Source organism: Chelonia mydas, chromosome 9 (assembly GCF_015237465.2).
Source record: "Chelonia mydas isolate rCheMyd1 chromosome 9, rCheMyd1.pri.v2, whole genome shotgun sequence".
Taxonomy (NCBI): domain Eukaryota; kingdom Metazoa; phylum Chordata; order Testudines; family Cheloniidae; genus Chelonia; species Chelonia mydas.
The window spans coordinates 11,249,688-11,274,884 of NC_057855.1; the positions used below are offsets into that span (position 1 = coordinate 11,249,688).

Here is a 25,197-nt window from a genome sequence, read left to right on the forward strand (position 1 = left end):
CTCCATCTTCCACTCCTGGCATGGGGCTGCATCCCTGACCATCATGGCTAATAGCCATTGATGAACCTATCCTCCAAAAAACTTATCCAGTCCTTTTTTGAACCCAGTTATACTTCTGGCCATCACAACATCCCATGGCAGTGAGTTTCAAATGTTAGTTGTGCATTATATGAAACAGTACTTCCCCTTCTTTACAATAAACTCGCTGCCTATTAATTTCATCAGGTGATCTTTGGTTTTTTGTATTGTGTGAAAGCGTAAATAATACTTCTGTATTCACTTTTTCCACACCATTCCTGATTTTATAGACCACGATCATATCTCCTCTTGATCATCCCTTTCTAAACCAAACAACCTAATATTTTTAGTCTCTCCTCATATGGAAACCATTCCATACCCCTTGATCATTTTCATTGCCCTTCTCTGTACCTTTTCCAATTCAAATATATCTTATTTGAGATCGGGTGACCAGAACTGCATGCAGTATTAAAGCTTTGGGCGTACCATGGATCTATATAGTGGCATTATGCTATTTCCTGTCTTATTTTCTATCCCTTTCATAACAGTTCCCAGCATATTGTAAGGTTTTTTGACTGCCGCTGCACATTGAGTGGAAGTTTTCAGAGAACCATCCATGATGATTCCAAGATCTCTTTCTTGAGTGGTAACAGCTAATTTAGACCCCATCATTTTGTACGTAGAGTTGGGATTATGTTTTCCAATGTGCATTACTTTGCATTTATGAACAGTGAATTTCATTTGACATTTTGTTGCCCATTCACCCAGTTTTATGAGATCCCTTTGTAATTTTTTGCAGTCATCTTTGGATTTCACTATCTTGCGTAATTTTGTATTGTCTGCAAATTTTGCCTCTTCCCTGTTTACCCCTTTTCCAGATCATTTATGAATATGTTGAACTGCACTGGTCTCAGTACAGATCCTTGGGTGACCATGCTATTTACCCATCTCCACTGTGGAAACTGAGCATTTATTCCTATCCATTGTTTCCTATCTTTTAACCAGTTACTGATCCATGAGAGGACCTTCCCTCTTATCTCCCGGCTGCTTACTTTGTTTAAAAGCTTTTGCTGTGGGACTTTGTCAAAGGCTTTCTGAAAGAGGAGTCCTCTTCATTTTGCAGCACTTTCCCCATGCTCTGGAAATACTCAGGCAGACCTGGGGCCCTGAGTCTACACATATGCACACCCTGTAGGCATGCAAGACAATTTGGAATGTTGTATTCTTGATCAGCTTCTATGTAGCCCACCACCAACTCAATGTGGATGGGCCACTTATGAAGGTGAATGCGCCTGCTACAGCCCTAGCTGACAGAACTGGGTCTTTTAGCTCAAGTAGTAGATGATCACGTTCCAAGATTCAGAGCTCCCAGGATAGATCCCGGTTGCTGCCAACCAACCCAGGGACATAGTATTATATTAACCCTAGCCCATCCCCTATCAGCCTTCCTTTATTGATTTTAGACAGACAGCACCAACAAGCCAGCCCACCAGCACCCTTTTGACTTTACCTTTGTTCGTTGCTGCCTCCATGGCCAGAGGTAACTGCATGAGATAGTCTACCCTTTCTGTGTATCGGACTTTCCTAGACTGGCAGCACTGTGTGCGTTCTTCCACCAGGAACCGGAAAACATCGCTGGGGTTTTCTGAGCCAATGCGGTTTCTCTGCAGGGAAGATCAGACCTGATCACTTGAGTAGCATCACAGAGCCCAGGGTATGCAAAGTGCTTTACAGACATCAAAAGACACCACCCTTGCCCCAAGGAGCTCACCCCCTAAGGGCCACATGTTAGTCCATGCTGGGAGACCCCTGCATGAGCCTGGAAGTTGCCACTGACATCTGTGAGGAGACACAGATGTCTGCGCACACAGTGTAACTTGCAGAATGGGGGCGTGAATTATAGGTGTGCTGCATGGAGTGAAAGGAACAGTAGGGAGTAGGAAGAAGGCAGGTTACAGTAAATATGTTGGGTAGAATGTGCCTTACAGAATCCTTTCAACAACCAGATTATTACTCTTATGCTCTGAGAACTGCATTGAAACAGCACAAGCCAATTTTAGTTAATTATCCAGCTGGAATGCCACTCAAATAATACACCTTCTCTTTGTTATGCAAGTGAATGTCTGTTATCAGGCACTCACAGGAAAAGATCTACTCACCACCCCCATAATCAGTGTACATGGTTTGGGACATTGAACAGTATGCACACAGATCTGAATAACTTCACACAGAGCGTAACACATGAATAAACACCCTTCATCCGGGGGGAGGTTATGCTTTAAATTGTAATTGGTTGTCTCCTTTGTAAATTTCCTGGTTAGTCTCTAAGGTGCCACAAGTACTCCTTTTCTTTTTAAAGAAAGTATTAGCATTAGTGCTGACTCTTTTGCATTGCAGAACCGAGCTGCAGCTTAATGGGAGTAACATTTCATACAACAGACACTTTGCTTTCAGTATGGGAATCCATCTTCCCCATAATGATTCAATAACATACAACTGATATTTGTAAGGGAGCTAGACAGGGTGATATATCTGCTCCAGAAGAGGATATAAATATGTGGAATAATAATAATATCTGCTCCATTTAACATTCACAGTCTTCATAATTATAAATATATTGACAACTTGTACTGTATACTGGGTAGCTGTTGAAAGCGACAGTCATATTTGCTTATAGCACTCATAGCTTGTTTAATGATGCTCAAATGGTATCAACTGAACTAAGCGAGCTGTAGCTCACGAAAGCTTTTGCTCAAATAAATTTGTTAGTCTCTAAGGTGCCACAAGTCCTCCTTTTTTTTTTACACTGGTTTAGAAACTGATTTAGTTAGATCAGTGCAATTCTCATGTAGCCAAGGCCTTAAAGGGTTTGTAAAAAAAAGACGAGATCACATACTGTCCTGTTTCTCATCCCCTAACATGTCAAGCAGAGATAAAGAGAAGAAGTAGTAAACACTTTCTCACCTCTGCTAGGTTTATAAGGTGCAGGAAAAACTCCTGTGCATCTTGCTGTCTATTGGAGGAGAATTCTGGGTGCCCTTTGCTTACAAAGGCCTTAAACATTCGAGGAGAAATTCCATTGTGTTGAGGCTAAAAACAAATGAAGAGAGAAATATTTTTGAAAAGCACTTCTGTGCACATTGGTCAGAATTACACACTGGCTCGAACCTTAAAAGTTAGATTTCATAATCAAAGTGCCACAGGAAATAAAGCCATGCCGCTGAATCTGATTCTTAAACCACTGCCTAAAAGCTTTGGAAAAGCAGCATTCGGATTGACCAGAACAGCAAATGCACCTATACTTACATCTCTGAAAACCAGGAAACAAAGAACTAGGCTGTACATCAGCCGCACTCCACCTCTATGTCCCCTAAAGCTGGCAAGAGCTCCTGTGGAGCCACTGTAATTATGCTTCAGCCAAGGCCGCCTTATAATAAGAAGACATGAGGAATAACTAAATTATGTGCTGTGACCAACAGAACTCTCTCATTTATCTGCACACTCCAACTGCCCTTCACTGCACTCAGCACAGCTGCATAGATTGGTGCGGGGAGTGCTTACAACAGTACTTACATGAGACAGCACGCGACATGACAGAAGCAAGTGCAGGTGTTGTTCCAGAGGGAATCCTGAGGACAAGGGTCTAGAGGTGGTAACAACTGGCAACTCAGGGGTGGTTTGTGAAGAGTAGGCCAAATCTAGGCCAGATGCAGCTAGCTGGTGTTCATTAACCCTGTCCGAAATGTGACTTCACCTTAGTGAGAACATGGTCTGACAGCTTCACCTGCAGCCAGGACCGGCTCCAGGCACCAGCGTTCCAAGCAGGTGCTTGGGGCGGCAATCTGCAAGGGTGGCAGTCCGTGTGCTGTTAGGGTGTTTCCGCGGCGGAGGCAAATCGGCGGCAGCTTCTATCTTCAGCCACCCACGGCAGCAAATCGGCGGCGGCCTCTATATCCAGCCATCCGCGGTGGCGGCAATTCGGCGCATTGCTTGGGGTGGCAAAACAGTAGAGCTGGCCCTGCCTGCAGCCCGTGTGCTCTGTCCCTGCAGTCCCCCATATCCTCCGGAAGGGAAGAGTGCTAGGATGTCTGACAAGGGCAAGTTAGGGCCTCACTCAAATTGGGCAGAGTAGAGGATGCAGACTGGGACTAGTGTGAACCTTAACTCTGTAATTCCTGGTTTACAGAGGTTTAAGCACAGCTGCATCCTGCATTCTGGAAGGGAATGAGGCACTGCCCGTCAACCCTAATTCTGTGTTAAAGTTTTTGGACAGTGAATTTCCCTTGTTTTTTGAGGAAGTGGTGGTATTTTGAGGAAATTACGGTAAAGAATAGTGCATGAGTAGGGACCACCTGTGGGCCGGGGGGAAGGGCACAAGGAGGCTTCCTCTCTACCAATTGACCACTAATCCTAGATTGGGCCCCCACGAGGCACAATAATTTTCAAGACAATCCAAGCAAGCGTGTGTATTTTAGAGCACTTGGAAAAACTGGCTAGTAAATAAGTAAGTATAGTGGTGCTACCACCCCATTATAATATAGGAGAAGCAGCATGAAATATGACACATTTTTAAAGGAAACTTTCACTCCGAAGGCCCAGTTCTGATCTCAGTGTCACCAGTATAAACAAGGACTAACTCCTTTTAGATCCATGGAGATCTGAACCAGGCCCTCAGTTTACAATGCTTGCTCAGCTGCTGGCAGTACATCAATAATATCATTACACTAAGAGGCTCTTTAAGGGCTTCTGTAAACATCTAGAGACTTAATAGTGCTGGGAATTTCTGAATACTGGGCTGTGCATCATAGTGGTGTCCTCAACTGCCCTGCATCAAAGGAGAAACTATATACCCTGCTTCCTTCTACGACAGAAGGACTTAGAAACAAGCAAACGGCCTGGCCCCAATCAGGCTTGCCCAGATTTTTGGTGCACTGAATTTGGAATTAAGCCCCATTGCCATTTAAATGCAACTTTTATTCAACCATCTGAGTAGCGAGAAGAAAAATGTGCAAATGTGCCGTATTCTCGAGACGAGGATCTCACACACACAGCAAGCCCTTTCCACCAGAGGGAAGCTTGATCACGTTAAGCCAAAAGACAAGATCAGTGGCAAAGTCCCGAATGAAAGATCAGTTGCTGGTGACTCTATAGACTTTGGGCCTCTTTTTTATGTTGACATGGCTCCAAGCAGCCCACTGCTCTTCCTAAACTGCTTTACAGTAGTGGAAAGAAGGTTCTAACCCCACAGAACCAGGAATATTTATAGACTACTGGGCATACTTTCCTTATCAACAGTTGCAAAACAGTTTAGCTAGATATAGAGAGCGGACTGAACCGCTCAAAATCTCACACAAATGCTGTGACAGGCGGCATCCACTGACATCAGTTTATGGCTGGATTCCAAAGACCCAGGATGTTAAAGGCCCATTTGCACTCAGTGAAAAATGCTAATGATTAAAGATGTGAAATTCATGTTACACACACAAAAAACGGAAGTTAAGGAAACAGTCTTACAGGTTTGGCCAAAAATCCCTACACAATTACACTCATTCATTGCAAATGCCAGAGCAAACACCTTGGAGGGCAAAACGTGCACTAGGTCTACGGTAGCATTAAGCTACAAAATTCCCACCATTGTAATGCCACCAGTGCAGCTCCACCAGAGGGAGCGAGAGTGGGAAATGTCTACCCCACCAATTTTCGAAACAAGGCCAGAGTACAACCAAGAATTAAAACAATAAAAACTGTTTCATTCCTGACACCATGTTAAAAACTGCTTAAACAGGAAGACATTTGAATCTACTAAATTATGAACAATGCATATTCTTTTGTGCCCATGGATGGAGCTCTTTCTGTTTAATTAACTGGCAGAGATTAGCCCCAAATGTTACTCTGCAGAAAGCTCTGGATAGTTTATTACAACATTCACAGTAGCAAATGCTGTAGCTAAAGTGGAGAAGCAGTTTTCATTCTAATCCCCCTCATCCCATTAAATGTGAAACGTAACACATTACCCTTTGTTTTGTTAAACATACATAGGATATGCAACAAGTTAGTCGCTGTAGACATCTTAACACTGCGGTGTTGTACTTCTTGAAAATTGTGTCCTCCATTTCTCAGTGTTAATGAACCGTTAACATTAGTTCTTAACTTTTAATAAATGAAAGGCAAGCAAGATTCACCAAAGCTTCTGTAAACCTAGGAATAAACCACTGGCAAAGCAATCATTCAGGAGAAGCATTCATTGAGATATGATTTTAGATTATGCAAACACAGTTGCAAACCAGAGATTCCACCTTTGTTCAAAATCTGTCTATTGACAAATTCCCTTTTAAATAAGAATATCGGATAGGGTGAAATTTCTGTAGCATCAGAAAGAAAGTGGGGATGGTGAGGGGTATAATATAGGTAACTACGGCAACTGTCACTGTTTCTGTGACAAAAGCATGTCCAGCTTCTGTTAGATCTAAAAATACATCTTGGAATTTATCATAGATGCTTCTTCCAAGAAAGAAAGTTCCCCTCCAGATACAGTTGCAAACCAGAGATTCCACCTTTGTTCAAAATCTGTCTATTGACAAATTCCCTTTTAAATAAGAATATCGGATAGGGTGAAATTTCTATAGCATCAGAAAGAAAGTGGGGATGGTGAGGGGTATAATATAGGTAACTACGGCAACTGTCACTGTTTCTGTGACAAAAGCATGTCCAGCTTCTGTTAGATCTAAAAATACATCTTGGAATTTATCATAGATGCTTCTTCCAAGAAAGAAAGTTCCCCTCCAGATACAGTATCTTCAGTATCTATTACAAGTTGACCTTTTGTTTCCAAACATCCCACCTTGGTGGGAGGGAGGGTTGGCCTCTGGTTAAATTTCATGTTCTGTATTGGGCTCAGGGTAACAAAGGTTGGCAGGGACACGAATACAAACTAGATCCAAAATTTAACTGCCAAAACAGCATCAAAGTAAACTGAGGTTATACAGCTGCACAGATACAAACCTCTATAGCATGTGCCTGGCAAGACAGCACTGTATTTTCATGGTAACTAAGAGCTTGCTTCCAGGATACTACAAAGTCACCCCACCAACAGGGATTGCCGGAAGAAAATAGGGGAAGCCTAGAAGCACTAGGATTTGAATTGAAAGAGGGGTGGGGGGAGGCACGGAGAGAAACGTGAGTTAATGATACCCCCTGCAGACAGAGGAAAGATGAACTGTGGTCCATGGTTTCGTAAAGTTTAAGGCCAGAAGGAACCACTAGATCAGTGGTTCTCAAACTGTGGGTCGGGACCCCGAAGTTTTAGTGGGGTAGCCAGGACTGGCCCCAGCCACTCTAAGCCCAAGCCCAAACGCAAGCCCCACCATGGCTTTGGCGTCAGACCTGGTTAGCAGGGCTCAAGTTACAGGCCCCGCCACACCCAGGGATGAAGCCCTTGGGCTTTGGCCCCCCCCCCCCGCTCAGGGTGGTGGAGCTCAGGCTTTGGCTCCCCTGCTCAGAGCAGCAGGCCTCGGGTGGGCTCTTGGTCCCACCTCTTGGGGTTATGTAATAATTTTTGTTGTCAGAAGGGGGTTGTGGTGCAAGGACGTTTGAGAATCCCTGCACTAGAACTTCTAAGCTGACCTCCTGTATAACACAGGCCATTAAAGTTCACCAACGTCCCCATATAGTGAGCCCAATGACTAGTTAGATTAAATGGCTCTGAGCCACAGACTGAGAACAAGAGAGATCAAGGTGCCTCTAATGCCTGAGGCCCCTGTAGTGGCAGGGAACTGATTCGGTGAGATATGCCCAGATGATCCTAGCCCCAGTCTATTGTGGAGAAGCTCCTGGGGAGGAGAGGGAACTTCTCTGCCCAGTGGTCAATGAGGGGCCCAAAAAACAGCGCTGCCACATAATGCAAGAGAACATGGCAGTTAACATGGGATGGAACTGGAGCCCCAAACATGTGCCTAGCACCCTCTTTCCCCAGATTTGGATACACGTTTCAGAGCTCACACCTTACGTTGTAATGGGCCCAACCAAGAGCCTCACAACTTCGTGCCCCCAATTGAGCCTGGGAAAGCTGAGATCAAAATCCAAACTTCCCCTCTTGGGCTCCCTCTTTAGAACACGGTGTGCAATGCCCCATTTTGCAAGTCCACACCACTCGCAAAGGGCTTCCTCACTCCTGCTGGGAGCACCACCCTTTGGCTGCCCTGGGAATAACTGCTGATGGAACCCCATCCTGGATTCCTCCTTGGCTGTTAATAAAGTGTAAGCTGGTGGAATGATTCAGCAAAAAATAACCGTAACAGCCAGCCAGGGCCCACCCTAGATAAAAAAATCTATGGCCTGTGTTATGCAGGAGGTCGGCTTCTGGCCTTAAAATCCACGATTCTATGAATCCCTGTGGGTTAGAGTTTGTAACAAGAAAGTAAAATAATTTAACCATCAGAAAGCAAACAAGCAAATTCTCACAGTTTGGGGGTTCAACCTACCCCCCTCACAGCTTTGGGCAAGGACCCTGATTTTCCCAAACAGAGGCATCAGTTCAGAAAAATTCAAGTGGAGGTGGGGGGGAAAGGGAAGAGGAAGAGGAAGGTTTGCTTTCATAAAGACCCTGTCCAAAGTCAAGGGGGGGATTGTAACAAGATTTGGGGGGCGGCAACTGCACTCCTTGCCCCATAGCAAATGATGTCCCCAAAGTCATTCTCTCTCTTCCACCTCACCAGCTCCCGTAAACCTTCCCTTGAGCACTTGTGCAAGACGAGGTAGGAGATTAGCTGATGCCCCTTATTTACCAGGCACCAGACAGCACCCATGAACCTTGCTCACACAAGAACTGAGCCTAATAGGTCATGTTCAAAAATGACTGATGTGATAAGGATCAACGGATAATAGGATATACAGGAGGCTTGATAGGCTGCTTGACTGTTGTGTGAATAAAAGCGTAAGGTACCCACTGTTTAAAGAGAAGAGTGTGCAGATAAGTTAATATGGAGGTAGGTGGATGCAGCAATACCAACCTTGGCTGGCTCTGGATATCTGGTAAGCAAACTGAAAAAGGAGCAATGGTTTATGCAGCATTAGAAAAAGATCTGACTTTCATGCCACAAAGGAACGATGCAACAGCAAACCAGAGATTAGAGACAAGGACAATATTGGACTTTCAGGAACTACAAACAAAATGTCTCTGCTACTACAAAATTACTGCCTATGTGGCTCCACTGTTTGCAGTAAAAGGTCAGTTCCACACTACGAGTGCTCATTATTATGGATGGATGAGATCCTATGTGAGACAGGCTAGGAAAAAAATCCTTCTCTCCCCTTTCGTCATTTATATATTACAGATGTTTGACTGTAATACACTGTGCCTCTCTATGACTGCCTTTATTTTAGACCCAAACTGATCTCCACTCCACACAAATCAGCTATCAGTTCTTCTTACTGTAAATGATTTATGTCATAAAATAGATATGGGCCACAATTGTACCGCCTTGAAACTCCAGTGGCAGCAGGATGGAGGGTATTGAAAGCCACCTCTCCTCTTGTGTTTCCAGGGTAGAAGACAGCAGACATTTTGTGATCTGACAAGTTTTCCACACCATTAGATATGAACTATGCCCCATCTTAACTCCAGACTAGACAGAGATCTGAACGCCATCTCCTAGGCTGGCCCATCACTAATCAGAAGTGGTGAATTATGAAACAGAAGCCATAAAATTGCATTATTTGCATTATTTACCATAAAGAAGTCAGTCCTACAGAGACAAAAGTCTCCTGTACCATTAAATATTCTTCTGTTCACCATACTGGAACCTATCCCGATGCCACTGAAATCAACAGGAGTTTTGCCCTGGATTTCACTGGTGACAGGATCAGGTCCTTTGGGTCATTATCCTTCATTTTGAGCTTTAGCCAGGTTGAGGAGTTCAGTCCCAAATATTTAGGGCTCTCTAAAATAGCCTTCTGTTGTCCCTTTACAAATGTGCACAAGAGTTCATGACACAGCTGGAGCAGTAGAATATCCTATTAGCAAAAAAAAAACCTGGTCCCTTTAAAACTTTGCACAAATAGCTGCTGACTAATAGATTCCTGAGGGGAATCTTGCATATTACACCTTGCTAAACATGCCACATGGGATCAACTGCACCCCCACGCTCTCCAATAGCCAGCACCTGTTCCCTTTTCTCAGGACATCACTTTTACCTAGTTACAAGGCTGCGAATGCTCAGTCAAATACCTTGTGTTCTTCCTTCATCACCTGTTCAATAAGCTCAGATTTCATTGGTGGTTTAGAGTACTGGCCCGAAAGGAGGCCGTGTCCTAATTTAGCCCTGTAGGGAGAAGGGGAAGAAAAACAAACAGAAAGACAAAGATTTTCCTGCAGGTTTGGAGAAAAGAAACTGACAATAACTTTAACTCCTTGAAATCTCTTTACTGTCTTCAATTAGCTAGGCTGGAATATATAACTATCATTCCTCCTCCCCTGTCCTTCTCCCCAACCCCTGTCAAGATGCTCTCCTACTATTTACAGCTAGTTTGCTGTAGCATCCTTGGCTCAATATGCTTAATAATAGGAACCTGGCACTTACATCTGCGTGTTGAAATCTTGTGTTGGATCTAGAGGGGAGTAGTCGAATATTCTCGGAAGGTTTCCCACATACCTGGGCAGTAAGAATAAAGGAGAAATGGTCAAAAATTATAGGTGACTTTATCTGGGTCCTTTGCTAAGATGCCTGGATGCCCTAGCAGGTTGTACTGCAGTGATATTTAAGCAAACTTCATCTCTTGGGAGAGTTCTATAGTGACAAGCTTAAGCCACCACCACGATGCAAACAAACAATCCCTCTCTGCTTTAGAAGCTCCTAAGTGGAGGGGAAAAATAGATCAATGGTTAGGGTGCTAGGCTGGGCCTTGGGAGATCTGGATTCCATTCCCTGCTCTGCCACTGACCTCCTGCGTGACTGGAGAGAGTCCTTTAGTCTCTCTGTGTCTCAGGTCTCCATCTGTAAAATGGGGATAGTAGCATTGCACTACATCACCAGGTGTTGTGAGGATAAATACATTAAAGATTGTGAGGCATTCAACTACAGATATGGGAGCCATATAAGCACCATGGATAGGTTGACAGCAAACTTACGAACCGTAGCACTTACTCTCATCAGAGTACTGCATGGACATTCACTAATTAAGTCTCACAACATCTCTCTGAGATAAGTAACCTCTATGAGACAGTAAGTGATTTGCCCAAGTGCACCAAGTCAGGATTAGAACGAATGAGTTCCTGGCTCCTAATCAATGGCTCTTTAACTGAATTCTGGATATACATCATACAAATGGTAAGGTCTGCAGTCTGACAAGAAGTTTCTGATGCCCAGTTTCAAAGAGAGAGAGAGAGAGACTAATTTGTGCCTTTTCAACAGGCACTGAAGAGTATGTGAGTCCATTCAGTGCTCCCACAGTGTGCAGAGCTTGGCAGTTTTCATCAGAACACAACGAAGATCTGCCAGAGATGTACAGCCACATTGAAAGAATATGTCCAAGTTAAGCCTGGTATGTCTTCTGTCATTAAAAATTTTCACTATGTCAGTGATGCCAAACGCTCCAGACAGCTCCGACAATCATGCTGCTGAAAGCAGCCGCACTTGGCAAAGTCAATCAGGATATTACATTTAAAACTGAGTCAGGGAAGTTGGCACCAGGGTCCGGCAGTGAAGGAGTTAATGAATCTGCAGACACCACTCCATATGGGTAAGTAAATAAATAAAAACAAATTCCATGTTCCCCCTGCCTTTTTTTCCAGAAGGCAAGGGCTACATGAAAATCTAGGAAGATGTCCAAGATCTGAGAGTGTCACTTTCAAGACATACGCTACTTCCGTTGGCATATAAAGGAACATGCTGAGTTTTATCTTCAACTATGTGCAATTCTCCACGAACAACTATAAACGGCTGTTCACCTGGGAATGCTGAGTGCTCAACTTTGACTGTCAAGAAAAACTCTGAGGTATAAAATAAGAAAGAGAAATTTCCTAAATGAACTGAAAACAGCAGCATTTGTTTCTCACTCAGCAGAGGAAAGTAACTAAACAAACAACCCACTTGCAAAGCTGAGATTTTTATCAAGAAACAGCTTTGGCTGGTAAGATATGTATCTCCCTTTTAAGCCGTCTACACACAAAAGTTGTACTGGTTTAACTACTGATGTAGTTATACTGGTATAACATTCTGAGTATGGACACAGTTATACTGGTATAAATGTGCTTACACTAGTATAGCTTAGGTTGTGTCTACACTGCACACCTCACAGTGGCACAGCTGTGCTGCTCGTAGTGTAGCTACGTAGTGTAGCTACGTAGTGTACACGTAGTGTAGCCGCTCTTTGTCGGCAGGAGAGAACTCTCCCGGCGACAAAATAAAACCACCTCCAATGAGGGACAGTAGCTTTGTTGGCAGGAGAGTGTCTTCCACTGACAAAGCGCTGTCCAGACTGGCACTTTTCATTGGTAAAAGTTTTGTTGGTCAGGGGTGTGTATTTTTCACACCCCTGACCAACAAAAGTTTTACTGACGAAAGTGCAGTGTAGACATAGTTTACTCCCGTCCAGGAAAGGAAATAAGTTACATCCATAAAGTTACACCTTTATGTAACTGCTTCCATACTAGGGATTGTACTGATCTAATTATATTGGGGGACAAAAATCACATGCCTGACACAGTTATACTACTGTGCCTCTAAAGGAAGGAGAGTCCAGTGGTTAAGGCACTAGCATAGGACTTGAGAGACCTAGGTTCAATTCCCTGCTTTGCCACAGGCTTCCTCTGTGATCCTGAGCAAGTCACTTAGCCTCAGGGAAGACCCTGTGCCTAAGTTCCCTATCTGTAAAATGGGGATAACAGCACTTCCTTCCCTCACAAAGGTGTTGAGAGAATGAATACATTAAAGATGGTAAAGCACTTCGATACTAGGGGGGATGGGAGCCCATTCAAGTACCACAGATAAATAGATGCCAGTACAGAAACTGTATGCAGACCAGGCTGAAGTTCATGAGCCAGGGACCAATCCTACATCAATGAAGTCAAAAGCGATTTTGACTTCAAAAGCAGTAGGAGTCCTGGACCTCTTCCTCCCTAGTCTGTAAACACTCTCTGTCAAGCCATTGAAAAACCTGGAAGACAGCCATTTACAAGAAGAGTTACACACTGAAATACTATATGGATTACATAAATAATAGATTTGTGACATCAGAGCCTGCGCAAAGGACTGCTGAGAATTACTTACGCTCGCTGAAACTCTGGGATGCTGAAAATGGCCTGCATGACAGCACTGAGGTAGCAGCTATTTCCCAGGTTCTTCATGCCAGTGTATCCTGGGCCATACATGGGCTTTAGCTTCACACCAGATTCCTGAATCACTTCCCACTCAGAGACTCTTGGTTTTATGTTGTTATCTCTTAGGCCGTTCTCTGTCTGAATGCAAAGGAGTTTGGTTTGTTTTTTTAAATATATCTGCAATTATGATGCATTAATTACAAACCAACTTAGTTGTCCATGTTATAATGTGGAATAACCAACTCAAAATGAAAGTAAACAAGTTCCAACCCAAGGCAAGAACATTCAGAATCAAAACACCAACAGCTTCTTGCTATTGCAATACACTGGCTATGCGTGAACATCTCTTCCTCCAGACGCTGGTCCCAGTGAATACAACTGCCTGCTCCTCAGTCACAACTAAAATAGTGCTCCTTTAGCTCAAATGTGAGAGACCTCAGCTGGTGATGGTGAAGGTTCTCTTGCTCACACCTCTGGTGTCTCTACATTTGCAGCCACCATTCACAACACCATTATATATTATTAGCAGTAGATCACCAGTGTGTTAGGCATTTTACTGGCAGCTCTGAAGGCAAGGGGTAAAATTCTGGACCCACAAAAGTCAATGGGAGTTTTGTCACTGGGTGAAATCCAGGTCCCACTGAAGTCAAAATTTTCATGTGTCCTCAGTAAAATAGGCATTTTCCATTACTAAAAGTGATGATTAAAATAAACTAGTTTCTACACCAATATTAACAGCATATTTTGAACTGAGGGAACTTTTCAAAAGTGAAATTTAACTTTTTACTGTTATTTTTGCAGTTTACTGTTTGCTTTCTCTCAGCTCAGACAATGAAAACAGACTGTGAACAAAAGTGAAACTGACTAGTCAGCTTCAGACCCATTTCATTTTCAGGTTCTCATTCACTGACACAAGACTGCACCTACCTCTTATATAGCACTTTTCATTCATAGAGCTCTAAGTGCTTTACAAATGAGGTTGGTATCATTATCCCCATTTTACATATGGAGAAAGTGAGGCACAAAGAGGGGAAGTGACTTGCCCAAGGTCACCCAGCAGGTCAGTAGCAAAGCCATGAATAGAATGTAATTCTCCCAAGTCCCAATCCAGTGCTCTATCCTTTAGGCTATACAATACTGCCTCCAAGGCTGAAGGTAAATATACACACACATACACATACACACACAACACCTAAATTTGGGGCCAAATTTTACCAAACTTCCCTTTAATTATTTTTTTATTTGATTGTTAGTTACTTGCTCCACTTATCTTTGGTGGATTTTGACTTTTTACTCTTAAAAAAAACCTGTTGTACATTTAAATGTATCTGTGAAATTAAAAAATTTACTCGTCATAATTAAAAAATCTCAATATTCTTCTCTCTTTTATTTAGAGGATTTTCTTATTTTTGTGGGTAGTGACACACTAACCTCTGAAAGTTAAGCATGGAAACTCCAGACAAGGAAGGAATCCTATTGGAAGGTAATTTTCAGTTCCTGAAACCATAGGGGGTATGTCTACACAGCACACTAAGCCTGGGCTCTGACTCAGGTTTGAATTCAACCCCCCATTTCTGTCCACACACAAATCAGTCTGACTGGGGTCCTAAAACCCTGGTAGGGGGTTGGTTGCAAGACTGAGTCCTGCTGTGATTTGGGTCCAAGCCCTGTCATTTTGCAGTGTGGACGCAGCTCAAGCTGCAGGTCCAAGTCAGGTCTGTTTAACGCAGCATGGCCACATTAGCATGTCTGAGATACCCAGTTCCAGCAACTGTAAACACATACAAACAGGAAAAGGAGTGCCTACGAAGGAGTACTGCAGAAAGGGATCTCGGGGTGACAGTGGATCACAAGCTAAATATGATTCAACAGTGTAAGACTGTAGCAAAAACAGCAAACATTATTCTGGTATGTATTATCAGGAATGTTATAACCAAGACACCAGAAGCAATTCTTCCACTCTACTCCGCGCTGATTACACCCTAACTGGAGTATTGTGTCCATTTCTGGGCACCACATTTCAGGAAAGATGTGGACAAATTGGAGAAAGTCCAGAGAAGAGCAAAACAATTATTAAAGGTCTAGAAAACATGACCTATGAGGGAAAGCTGAAAAAATTGCGATTGTTTATTCTGTAGAAGAGAAGACAGAGGGGGCATGATAACAGTTTTCCAGTACATAAAAGGTTGTTACGAGGAGGAAGGGAAAAAATTGTTCTTCTTAACATCTGAGGATAGGACGAGAAGCATTGGACTTAAATTGCAGCAAGGGTGGTTTAGGTTGGACATTAGGAAAAACTTCCTGTCAGGGTGGTTAAGCACTGAAATAAATTGCCTAGAGAGATTATGGAGTCTCCATCATTGGAGATTTTTAAGAGCAGATTAGACAAACGCCTGTCAGGGATGGTCTAGATAATACTTAGTCCTGCCATGAGTGCAGGGGACTGGACTAGATGACCTCTCGAGGTGCTCTCCAGTCCTGTGATTCTATGGCTGAGAGACCCAGGTCCAGCATTGGAAACCCAGCTTTACAATGCAGTGTGAATGTTCAAATGCAGGCTTGGGAACAGTCCACAAGCCTGGGTCCCACAGTCCCAAGTTAACAATGCAGTGTAGACATACTGATTTAGAGCCCAGAGAATCAACATGTACTAGCTGACAGTATTCTTCACTAAGCTAAATACAATCATTACAATCTCAGGCAGTTAGCTTTAGGAATCAGATTTTATTCTGCACTGATAAATTATTTTTTCCTGGTTAGAAGAATGTGAGAGACTCTAAATAAAAGATGAGTTTCCTACCACATGCATCTGGAGCATATCAATTCCAAAGTGCGCCAAGTGTTTTGCTATATGTGGATCTAAAACTGCATCCTCTTCATCAAAAGAATAGACATCTACAAAACAGAGAGAAGCAAATGTGATGATGCAAAGAATGTTACCTATTGGCTTTACTTAGGAAAGGCAACAAAACATTCTAAGAATGGTACCACCTATACAGACTGGGCTATTGGTAGTACCATCATTTATGTATGACCTGTAAAAGTATATACAGAGTTATACAGGTTGGAAGGTCTCTTACCCTCCATAATACAATCACATTATTAAGTGCTCTTAAAACAAAGTTTATATTTTCACAGAATTTAAAGTTTCCTAAAAAATAAAAGAGTTTACTGTGATTTCAAAAGAAAAGCAATACAAACGTGAGGTTTACTAAATGCAAGAAGCAAAAACACACACAAACATCAGTTATGCAGCAAATTTACATTTTCAACATAAGAGATTCTTTTCAAATTGTGTGATCATTTGAAACTCTGTGAACCTGTATATATGCATGTGCAGACATTAGATACAGACAGACAGAGGCACTAGAACTGTGGACATATTGACTACTAATGATATTACATCAGTCAGCAATTGCTGCTAAAGGCATAAGGAGAACCTCTTTGCCCTTATTCCTGTTGTGGTGCAGGAATGATCAAGGAGCATAGAGAAATCCATCCAATGACAAACAAAGGTAAACATTTTAGTAATAATAACCCAGGAGGGCCTCAGAAAATCATCATTATGCTTGAGAAAGGAAGGACTGTCCAGTGGTTAGGGCACTAGCCTAGGATGTGAGAAACCTGGGTTCAAATTCCAGCTCTGGTACAGACTATCTGTGTGGACTTGTGCAAGTCACTTAATCACTCTATACCTCAGTTCTCCCTATGGATAATAGCAGTGCCCTTCCTCACATGAGTGTCAATGAGGCTACATATTAGAACAACTTACTATAGGTCATGATGGCTCCATCATTGACAATTTTTTAACTTAAGACTGGATGTTTTTCTACAACATATGCTCTAGGATTTATATTGGGGGACATGCTCAGACACTAGATGATCATAGCGGTCCCTTTTGGCTATGAATCTATAAATCTGTAAGACTGTGAGATAATGGGGGGCCACAGAAATATCTTAGATACTTCCAGGTTTAGTGAGACCTACATTACTTAAATGTCTGCCAACACAATTCCTATCCTTAACTGCATAGATCACATCTGGTTCATAGAACTTGTTATAAACAGATCTATGAAATATCTCCCATAATAGGAATAAAACATTCCAACCTGCATTTCTGGGTTGTTATATCAGTTCCCTGGTGGATGAAGATTGTTGGATGTCAGGCTTGGGACTGATATGACACACCTAAGGTGTGCTATGCTATTATGGAATGCCAGATTTATATAAACCCATATACCATACTGGTAAAAATTGCATGAGCCTGATCACAAGACTGCATTAGTTCTCAAAATAATTGATTGCAGGATACCAGTGTAAGAATGTGTGACAGAGAAAATTCACACTTAAAATGCCAAAATGTGCTTTTTACACACATGGCAAGCAATCTTCATTTTACTTGAGAGAATACCCATAGTAAGAATATTAGTTTTAATGTATAAAGCTCCATCAAACCCTCTAAAGAACCATTCAGCAATAACTAAAGTGAGACTGAATAGGATAACTACTAAAAAACTAGTAAGAACATTGGACCAAGATTCCTTGATCAGACAAAACTTGGGAGGTGGGAGACCTAGGTTCAAATCCCTGCTCTGCCACAGACTGACGATGTGACCTTGGGCAAGAGTCACTTAACTTCTCTATGCCTTGGGCATGTCTACATGGGAAAGTTTTACCAGTTAACTCGATGTACTTATGTAGATATCACTCACCTCCTGGACACTTATGCTGGAATAAGGGTTATTCTGGTGTAACTATATTGGTTTAAATTCACACCTTTGCTCATAGCTTTCCCACAAAGATGAGCCTCATTTCCACTAAAAGTCAGGTACTTTATGGACCCCATCTCTGCAGTATCTAAGATAGACAGAGAGTCCCTAATGCTTTGTTTTTCTGTAACTGTTTGGGCTTCCTGGGCTCTGAACAGGAATCTCCTTTGCCGACCCCCTGGCCCCCACACAAAAACAGGTGCATCAGGGAAATCCATGGCCCAGGCATGCTAGTGTGGGTCATGTGGGCTTGAGTCTGCCCTGGCAGGGTGAGAACACTGTGCTCGTTTGTTATCTCAGGACAGAGCTCGAGCTGACAGGGGAAGCACTGTTTCTCCAGTGACAATATCTTCCCAAGGAAATGGAGTTTAATAAATCTGAGGAGAGGACAGAAAGTAAGGGAAGGTCCCACTGTTCAGTATTTACCAGGCGAGCCTGTCAAGGAGTTCAGTACAGTGCAGATTTTGTCTTTCTGAAAAAGTAAATGATGTTCGCAGGACACACTGATGAGACACACTGCAGCCAGCAGCCCCCTCATCATCTCTCTCTCCTGCCCCAAGCAAGAGGCCTATTTGCCCTTTCCCCAGCTCTCCCCAGAACCTTACAGGACCCAGCACAGTTCCCTGGCCCTTCTTTACACCCAACCAGCAGAATACCCCCTGCCCTCCACTGACAGCCTCATGCTTGCCAGATCCCTGCCTGAGGGAGGGGCAGGAACCAGCTGCAGGGAGAGAGAGGTCCTGTTAGGTGCACAAGTTAGGGGAGATGCAGGGGAGATGCCAGCACAGGGGAAGGCAGTTCAGGACAGGTGTACCCCTTCCCAAGAGTCCTCAGCGTGCCCCATATCCTAGCAGCTAGAGATCTTCTCCCCTCGTCAGCAAAGAGTCAGCTGGCAACTTGAATGAAACTGTAGCAACTGGTCAGCCCCCCAAGAGCTTAGATACCTGGGTCCTGGTCCTGTGTTGACCTCATTGCAACTATTTCCTTCGTGCTGGGGATCAGCCAGTAACCTAAGAGTTAATGCAGCTTTTAAAAAGGTTAGTCAAGTTACTGGCCTGTTAAACCTCCTGAGCCAGGGAGTGGCCCTTAAATTACGCTGGCTGATTAGTCCAGCATTCCCTCCATTAACGTTAGTCATGGGTGACCCTGCTGGTATTTGTGTGGCTTTAGCATGTCCCTCTGCCGGAATTCCATTGTGAGAGTGTTAGCGTCCCAGAAGACATTCTGTGTTCATCCATATACAGGAGCTCACAACATTCCCATACTCTTATGGTTAAGTCATGAGCAGCCAAACAGACTGTAAAGTTCAGAATGCTTCTCAGAGTGAAATTACACACACACATCTAGGGTGACTGCCTTTATCAACATGGAAGCGGGGAGTTTATTTTCCCTAGTTCAGAGAATTTTTTTGTGATCGAGAGAGAGTTGTTACCTGAAACCACAGCTCAGCAGAATAGTACAAATGGAACCTGGACACGTGAGCCATTAATCTTTGCTCAATCCCAGCTCTCGTTTCATGGGTTCAACACCTTCAACTGTGCAGCTAAATATACTACAAAATATCACTGTGACTTTTAGAGAAGAGAGGAAGAAGAGGAGAGAGAAGGAATTCATTTATTCAAAATCAAGGGCAGCAAATCCCAGACCAGGGAGAAGAGGACCCCTGTGGCCAAGTCTGAAGCACATTGGTATAACAGATCACAGTCGATTCAGAGCAGAGGTGGGTCAGAAAAGAAACAATTATGGTGGCAAGGAAAAGCGAGGCTCACAGTGGTGGGAAATGGTGGAGGGGAGTGGAAGGAAAGATATCCTGATGATCCCCACAGAAACACTAGAAACAAGAGAAGATAAGAAAAATTTATTTAGCTGCAGATGCAGCACTCCATTCCATGGTAAAGTGTAAGAGGCGCAGGGTGCAGGACTCTCTGTTTGACCCTAGAGAGCTGGCTGCATAGGGAGGCCCCAGAGAACTGCATGACAGAGACAGCCAATGCAAAGGATCCATGAAGCAGCTCATTCAACATCTGTGTCTGTGGTAAACAAGGCATGCTGCTTTCAGCCATTACTACCTCTAGCCCTGCAGCCAGTTTAAAAGATGTGGCACCAGGGTGGAGAAAAATGGGACACAACTATATTGTTATGAGAGCTGAAAGAGGTGGCAGAATCTGTCCCACAGTACAGGAATTTGAAATGCATAGACAAACAGGCATCTGGGAATGTACTGCATTTGAGGCCCTTGGCAGGGAATCAGAAGACTTGGGTTCAATTCCTGGCTCAGCCAGAGATCTGCCATCTGACCTTGGGCTGTAAAGTGAGGTGATACCACCTGCTTTGTGGGTGTCTCATGCAATTCGTTGCTATTTGTACAGTGCTTTGAAATCACCAGAAGACACTATGGGTTCAGTTGTGAGACCTCCTGTGCATCCATGCAGCAGGAGAATAATAGCATGCAAGGAGCATGTGCTACCTACATCATTGGAGCCTGCAGGGAAGGAGGAGGGGAAATGGACCACCCCAGGGCTACTACTCTCATCCTGGGGAGGTGGGCAGGGAGTGGGTGGAGCCTTGGCACACCTGTGCTGGTGCAAAGGGGAAGCAATCTGTGCCAGCAAAAGGGCTGATAGATTACTCCCTCCCTGGAACAAGGTGGGGCAATGCATCTACATGCTGTCCCCTACTCAGGCTGGATTGTAGGGTTACAGTCCAGCCCTATAGAAATTATTACATTTACCGCTGTCATTTGTATATAAAGAGAAGTGTTTTATTAATAAGTGAGCAAGTGGGGAGGGAGAGAATCTTTTCTGAAGGGAAGCCAGAGCTGACTTCAGACAGATCAGGAACAAAGACCCATGCAGAACAGCTGCTGCTCCTCATTCAGAGAGGAAGGATGACAGTCTGCCCTTTGTTATCAGAGAGGCCACAGAGAGGAGGGATGATAGGATGAGGGCGGAAGGACAAGAGCAACAGGAAACTTGTATTGTTGCTTAAAGAGCACCGACAACCAGTGACAAACATTCTCTTTAGAGACTCTTTTGCAGACAGAGTAGAATCCTGCTATGGGGATAGGTCAAGACCAATGTCTACATTCATGTTGTTAAAACACTGAACTTCGAAGATCAGACATGCACAAGGAATCAAATTCTCCATCTGGGAATGGGGGAGTGAATTTTGCTAGGTATTCTAATACAACAGCAGGTTCAATCAGGCACTCCCGTGGGCTGTAGTGTCCTTTCCCTGCAGCTGAGTGGTATTCAAGCGTGGAAAATTCTTTCCCTCATTTGATGGAATCAAGGAAAAGCTGATCATTTAAATGTAAGGTAAATGTCTTACAACCAAATCCTCACTGATATGGATTACAAATACAAGGGGCAAATACATCAGCTTTTTACAGGAAATGGCTTTTGGAAAGTCATTTTTCATCCATACAGCCATGAGCACTAAAAACCAAATTCTAGTGCATAATCATATTCTTTGTTCATACTTCCTCCTGACAGTTGTATGAAAACAGAATCTCTTTGCTTAGGAATTTCGGTTCTTCATGCTTCTATCCCCTGTCTAATCCCCACAGATTATCCCCCATAATCCTCTCCACAGCAACACAGTGGAATGTCAGAGGATACTTGAACACTACCACTTATATAGCTCCTTTCCTGGGAGGATCTTGAAGCACTGTACAAAAATTAACAAGCATCACATCAGGTCTGCGGGCTAGATGATTATTCATTAGTATGAATAAAAAGTTATGGGATCAATGCAGGAATCACTGGATGAAATTCTATGTCCTGCGCTAGGCAGGGGTCAGACCAGATGATCATAATGGTTCCTTCTGACCTTATAATCTAGTAAACTTCCAAAAAAAGATCCTGTTTTCATCATGTTTCCCCAGCAGTAAAAACACATCTAGGAAATGCAAGAAGAAAAGATGCAAAACTAGAGTTCTCTTCAAACAGAATTTTTTCCAAGGTTCACAGATTCTTAGGTTTTCCTTTTCATTTCAAGCAAACCAAGTTTCCAGTATACTTAAATCATATGTATTATAAATCAATACTAGGGAACATTTACAATTATACAAAAAATTATACAATTTTTAAGAAACTGTAACAAATCTGTTCCTTAAACCTACTGCTATCCAATATGAAAAATGATGTTAGTCACCACATAGAGGGACACAAATGGCAATACATTGTGTACCTTCCATTCTTCAAGAGCCTGTTTCCTTCTCTCCCAATACACATATATTTGTGTCTCAATTTACTATGGATAGTACATTTATAGGATATTTCCTACCCACATTTAGGCTATATACAGGCTCTAAAAGAGCATAAAGATGTAAAGCCACAAATCAACATACAATATGTGTTCCCACATATATAGCTCACTCATTCTAGTTCTGGTCCAATTCACACAAGCTAACAGCTGAGCTAACACTTTCTGTCAAGAAACGTAAGCACAGAAAAGCTGTCAGACATGGAAATCAGTGCAACATAACACAAGATTTGGCTATTCCAGCTCATGTAAATTGGTGATGCACCAATAAAGTTATGTGAATTTAAACCAGTTGAGGATCTGCCCCATGAAATCTGCATCTCTCACAGCTGCTCCAAAATGTGTGATGTGTACAGAGGTTTACTAACAAATACAGCTATTCTGGGCTATAAAAGAGGCTGTGATGTATGTTGTATATTTTGGTTTCTTTGCAGCTGAGCACAAATCACCTGGCAACTAACCTGCACCATCGGGAGTGATGGTTCCCAGCTTCACTGCTAAGGGATAGCCCATCTCTTTGTAGTGTTCCAGTGCATGTCCGTTTCCCCCACTGCCATCGAAGAACCACTTCCCACACAGCACCGAGCCGTCCGTCAGGTTCAGCCAGAGGTTCTCCCGCAGGTCACACTTCGAGCACTTCCAGCCACTGCCAAGGGGAACATTGAAAGTAAAGCAAAAGAAAGTGATCAGTGCTACAACCCAAAATGCTGACATTTGAGTCCATAAACAAAAGCCCACCATCTACCAACGTGGAGTACAAGGGATTCTCACAGCTGGGTCATTTGGCTTAGGACCAGCTTCTTGCGTTGCCCCATGGACCTCCAAAGTCACAAAACACAGGCAGCTCCTGCAATGAGCCCTTTTCTGAAGCGCGCTGGTCACCAAACAAACAAACAAACAAACCCTGGCACCCTACCTGGGGGGAATCCTAACGCCGTTGTCTATCTGTACAAGCATTTTGGCGTGTTTGGATACTTGTAGCTCTTCTTCCCACGAGTCCGGGTCCTGCTTTCGGTAGGGAGATTTTGAACTGAGGACTGCATCACAAGCTATCGTTACCTGTAAAATGAAGCCAAATAAAGCAGGGAGGTCAAACTCAAAAAATAACCCATCTGACAGTTCTTAGAAGGCAAAAATGAAAAGCCTCTGTCAAAGGGGCGCTAGCTACCTTTGAAAGTCACAGGGAGTAAGGCACCTAGCTGCCTTTTGTGCCTTTGAAAGTCTCCCCCTTTGTAAATAAACTCTCTTCATGTTCCCAAGCCACTAAATAGACCAAGGCACATTCTACCCTCAGTTGCATCTGTGCAGCCCCAGTAAAGTCCATCAGCTGGGTATGACTGAAGGCAGAATCAGGACCTCTATGTTCTGGCTCAAAAAATAACAAATACGTTTCCAGGTGAAAAGGATATTTGGAAAAACAAGCAAAAGTCTCCTTTATTTCCCAAGGGAAAAAATCTTGATGGTTCTTTGTTTCCCCTGAAAGAACTGAGTGGGCCATTGTCCGGAGAGGGCTAATGCTAGCTTGGTGTTAGAGCTGGTAGCAACAAACCTAAAGGAACTCAGAGTCAATGTTCATGCCCAGTTCAAGGATCTGGCTAGAACTAAGGACCCGAATCAGCAAGATATTGAAGCAAATGCATAACATGACGTCAATATGCACACAAGTTCTTTGCGGAATGACAGCCATTACCATCATTACTATAGCAGGTCAGGTTTCAGAGTAGCAGCCGTGTTAGTCTGTATTCGCAAAAAGAAGAGGAGTACTTGTGGCACCTTAGAGACTAACCAATTTATTTGAGCATAAGCTTTCGTTAGCTAGAGCTCACTTCATCGGATGCATCAATAAATTGCTCAAATAAATTGGTTAGTCTCTAAGGTGCAACAAGTACTCTTCTTCACTTTATAGCAGGTCAGGGACCATAATAAAATATGCTGCTTTAAAAATAAACAGTGTGTTTTCTCTGCAACAGCTGAAAACAGGATATTTTCTTACACTCTCTAAACTAGCTAAGGTGCTTGCAAGCTGTCAACTCTTACCCCTATATACACAGCATACCCATGTAGTGTGGGTTTTTTAATGAGTTTATACATCGCATAAGAATGCTTTCCTTTAACCCGTAACTCCACAGGTTTCTCCATAAAGACACACTGTGAAATAGCTTAGAGCCCAAATGTAGATTGCGTATCCTTTTCTTTTAAAACACAAACCCGAATATCAAGAGAAATGCTTTTAAATTTTGCTTTTTTATTTTAATGAAACCATTTTGCTTCGATTTTAAACATTTCCATGCAGAGTTTGTAACCCAACCATTGCAGCAGAATTGTGATAACTTATAGGAACCAGAAACTGAAACTCACAAGTCTGGTTTCATTGTCCCAGCACAGAGGCATACAAAAGACAAACCAACAGCATTAACTTCGAAGTGTAAATTAAATTATTATAACTGAAAGAATACCTAATACATTATCTAAGGAATTATTAATAACATGTGTAAGAACATGTGGGTTTTTGTAAATAAATATTTGATTTTTTGCCTGTGGCAACCCTTGAGCCAAGCTAATAAAAACAGATTATCTTCTAATTTATGTGCTACATTCTTAGGCCCCAATCCAATAGAACTACTCATGTGATTAAAGTTCAGCAGGTGGATAAGTGTTTGCAGGTCTGGGGCTTTTCTTTGGCCTAAACTTTCCGAAGAGGCCTCTGATTTTGGGTACCCATCTTGAGAAATCTTGTTCCTGATTTTCAGAAGTGCTGAGCACCCACAACATCAACTGAAGTCAATGGGAACTGGGGTTTCTCAGTCTCTGAATATTAAGCCCTTTGAT

General features: G+C 43.0%; 1 protein-coding gene across 1 annotated transcript in view; it reads right to left on the reverse strand.

The window, feature by feature from the left end:
- The window catches only part of USP13 (ubiquitin specific peptidase 13), an 80,438-nt gene that overhangs the window by 21,578 nt on the left and 33,663 nt on the right, over positions 1-25,197 (reverse strand). Inside the window, exons 5-12 of the mRNA XM_037909418.2 lie at positions 23,285-23,427; positions 22,830-23,014; positions 16,134-16,228; positions 13,284-13,471; positions 10,596-10,667; positions 10,244-10,337; positions 2,983-3,108; positions 1,529-1,682 (exon numbers count right to left, since the gene is read on the reverse strand). Of these exons, the coding sequence (XP_037765346.1) occupies positions 1,529-1,682; positions 2,983-3,108; positions 10,244-10,337; positions 10,596-10,667; positions 13,284-13,471; positions 16,134-16,228; positions 22,830-23,014; positions 23,285-23,427 (1,057 nt within the window). The remainder of the gene's footprint in view (positions 1-1,528; positions 1,683-2,982; positions 3,109-10,243; positions 10,338-10,595; positions 10,668-13,283; positions 13,472-16,133; positions 16,229-22,829; positions 23,015-23,284; positions 23,428-25,197) is intronic.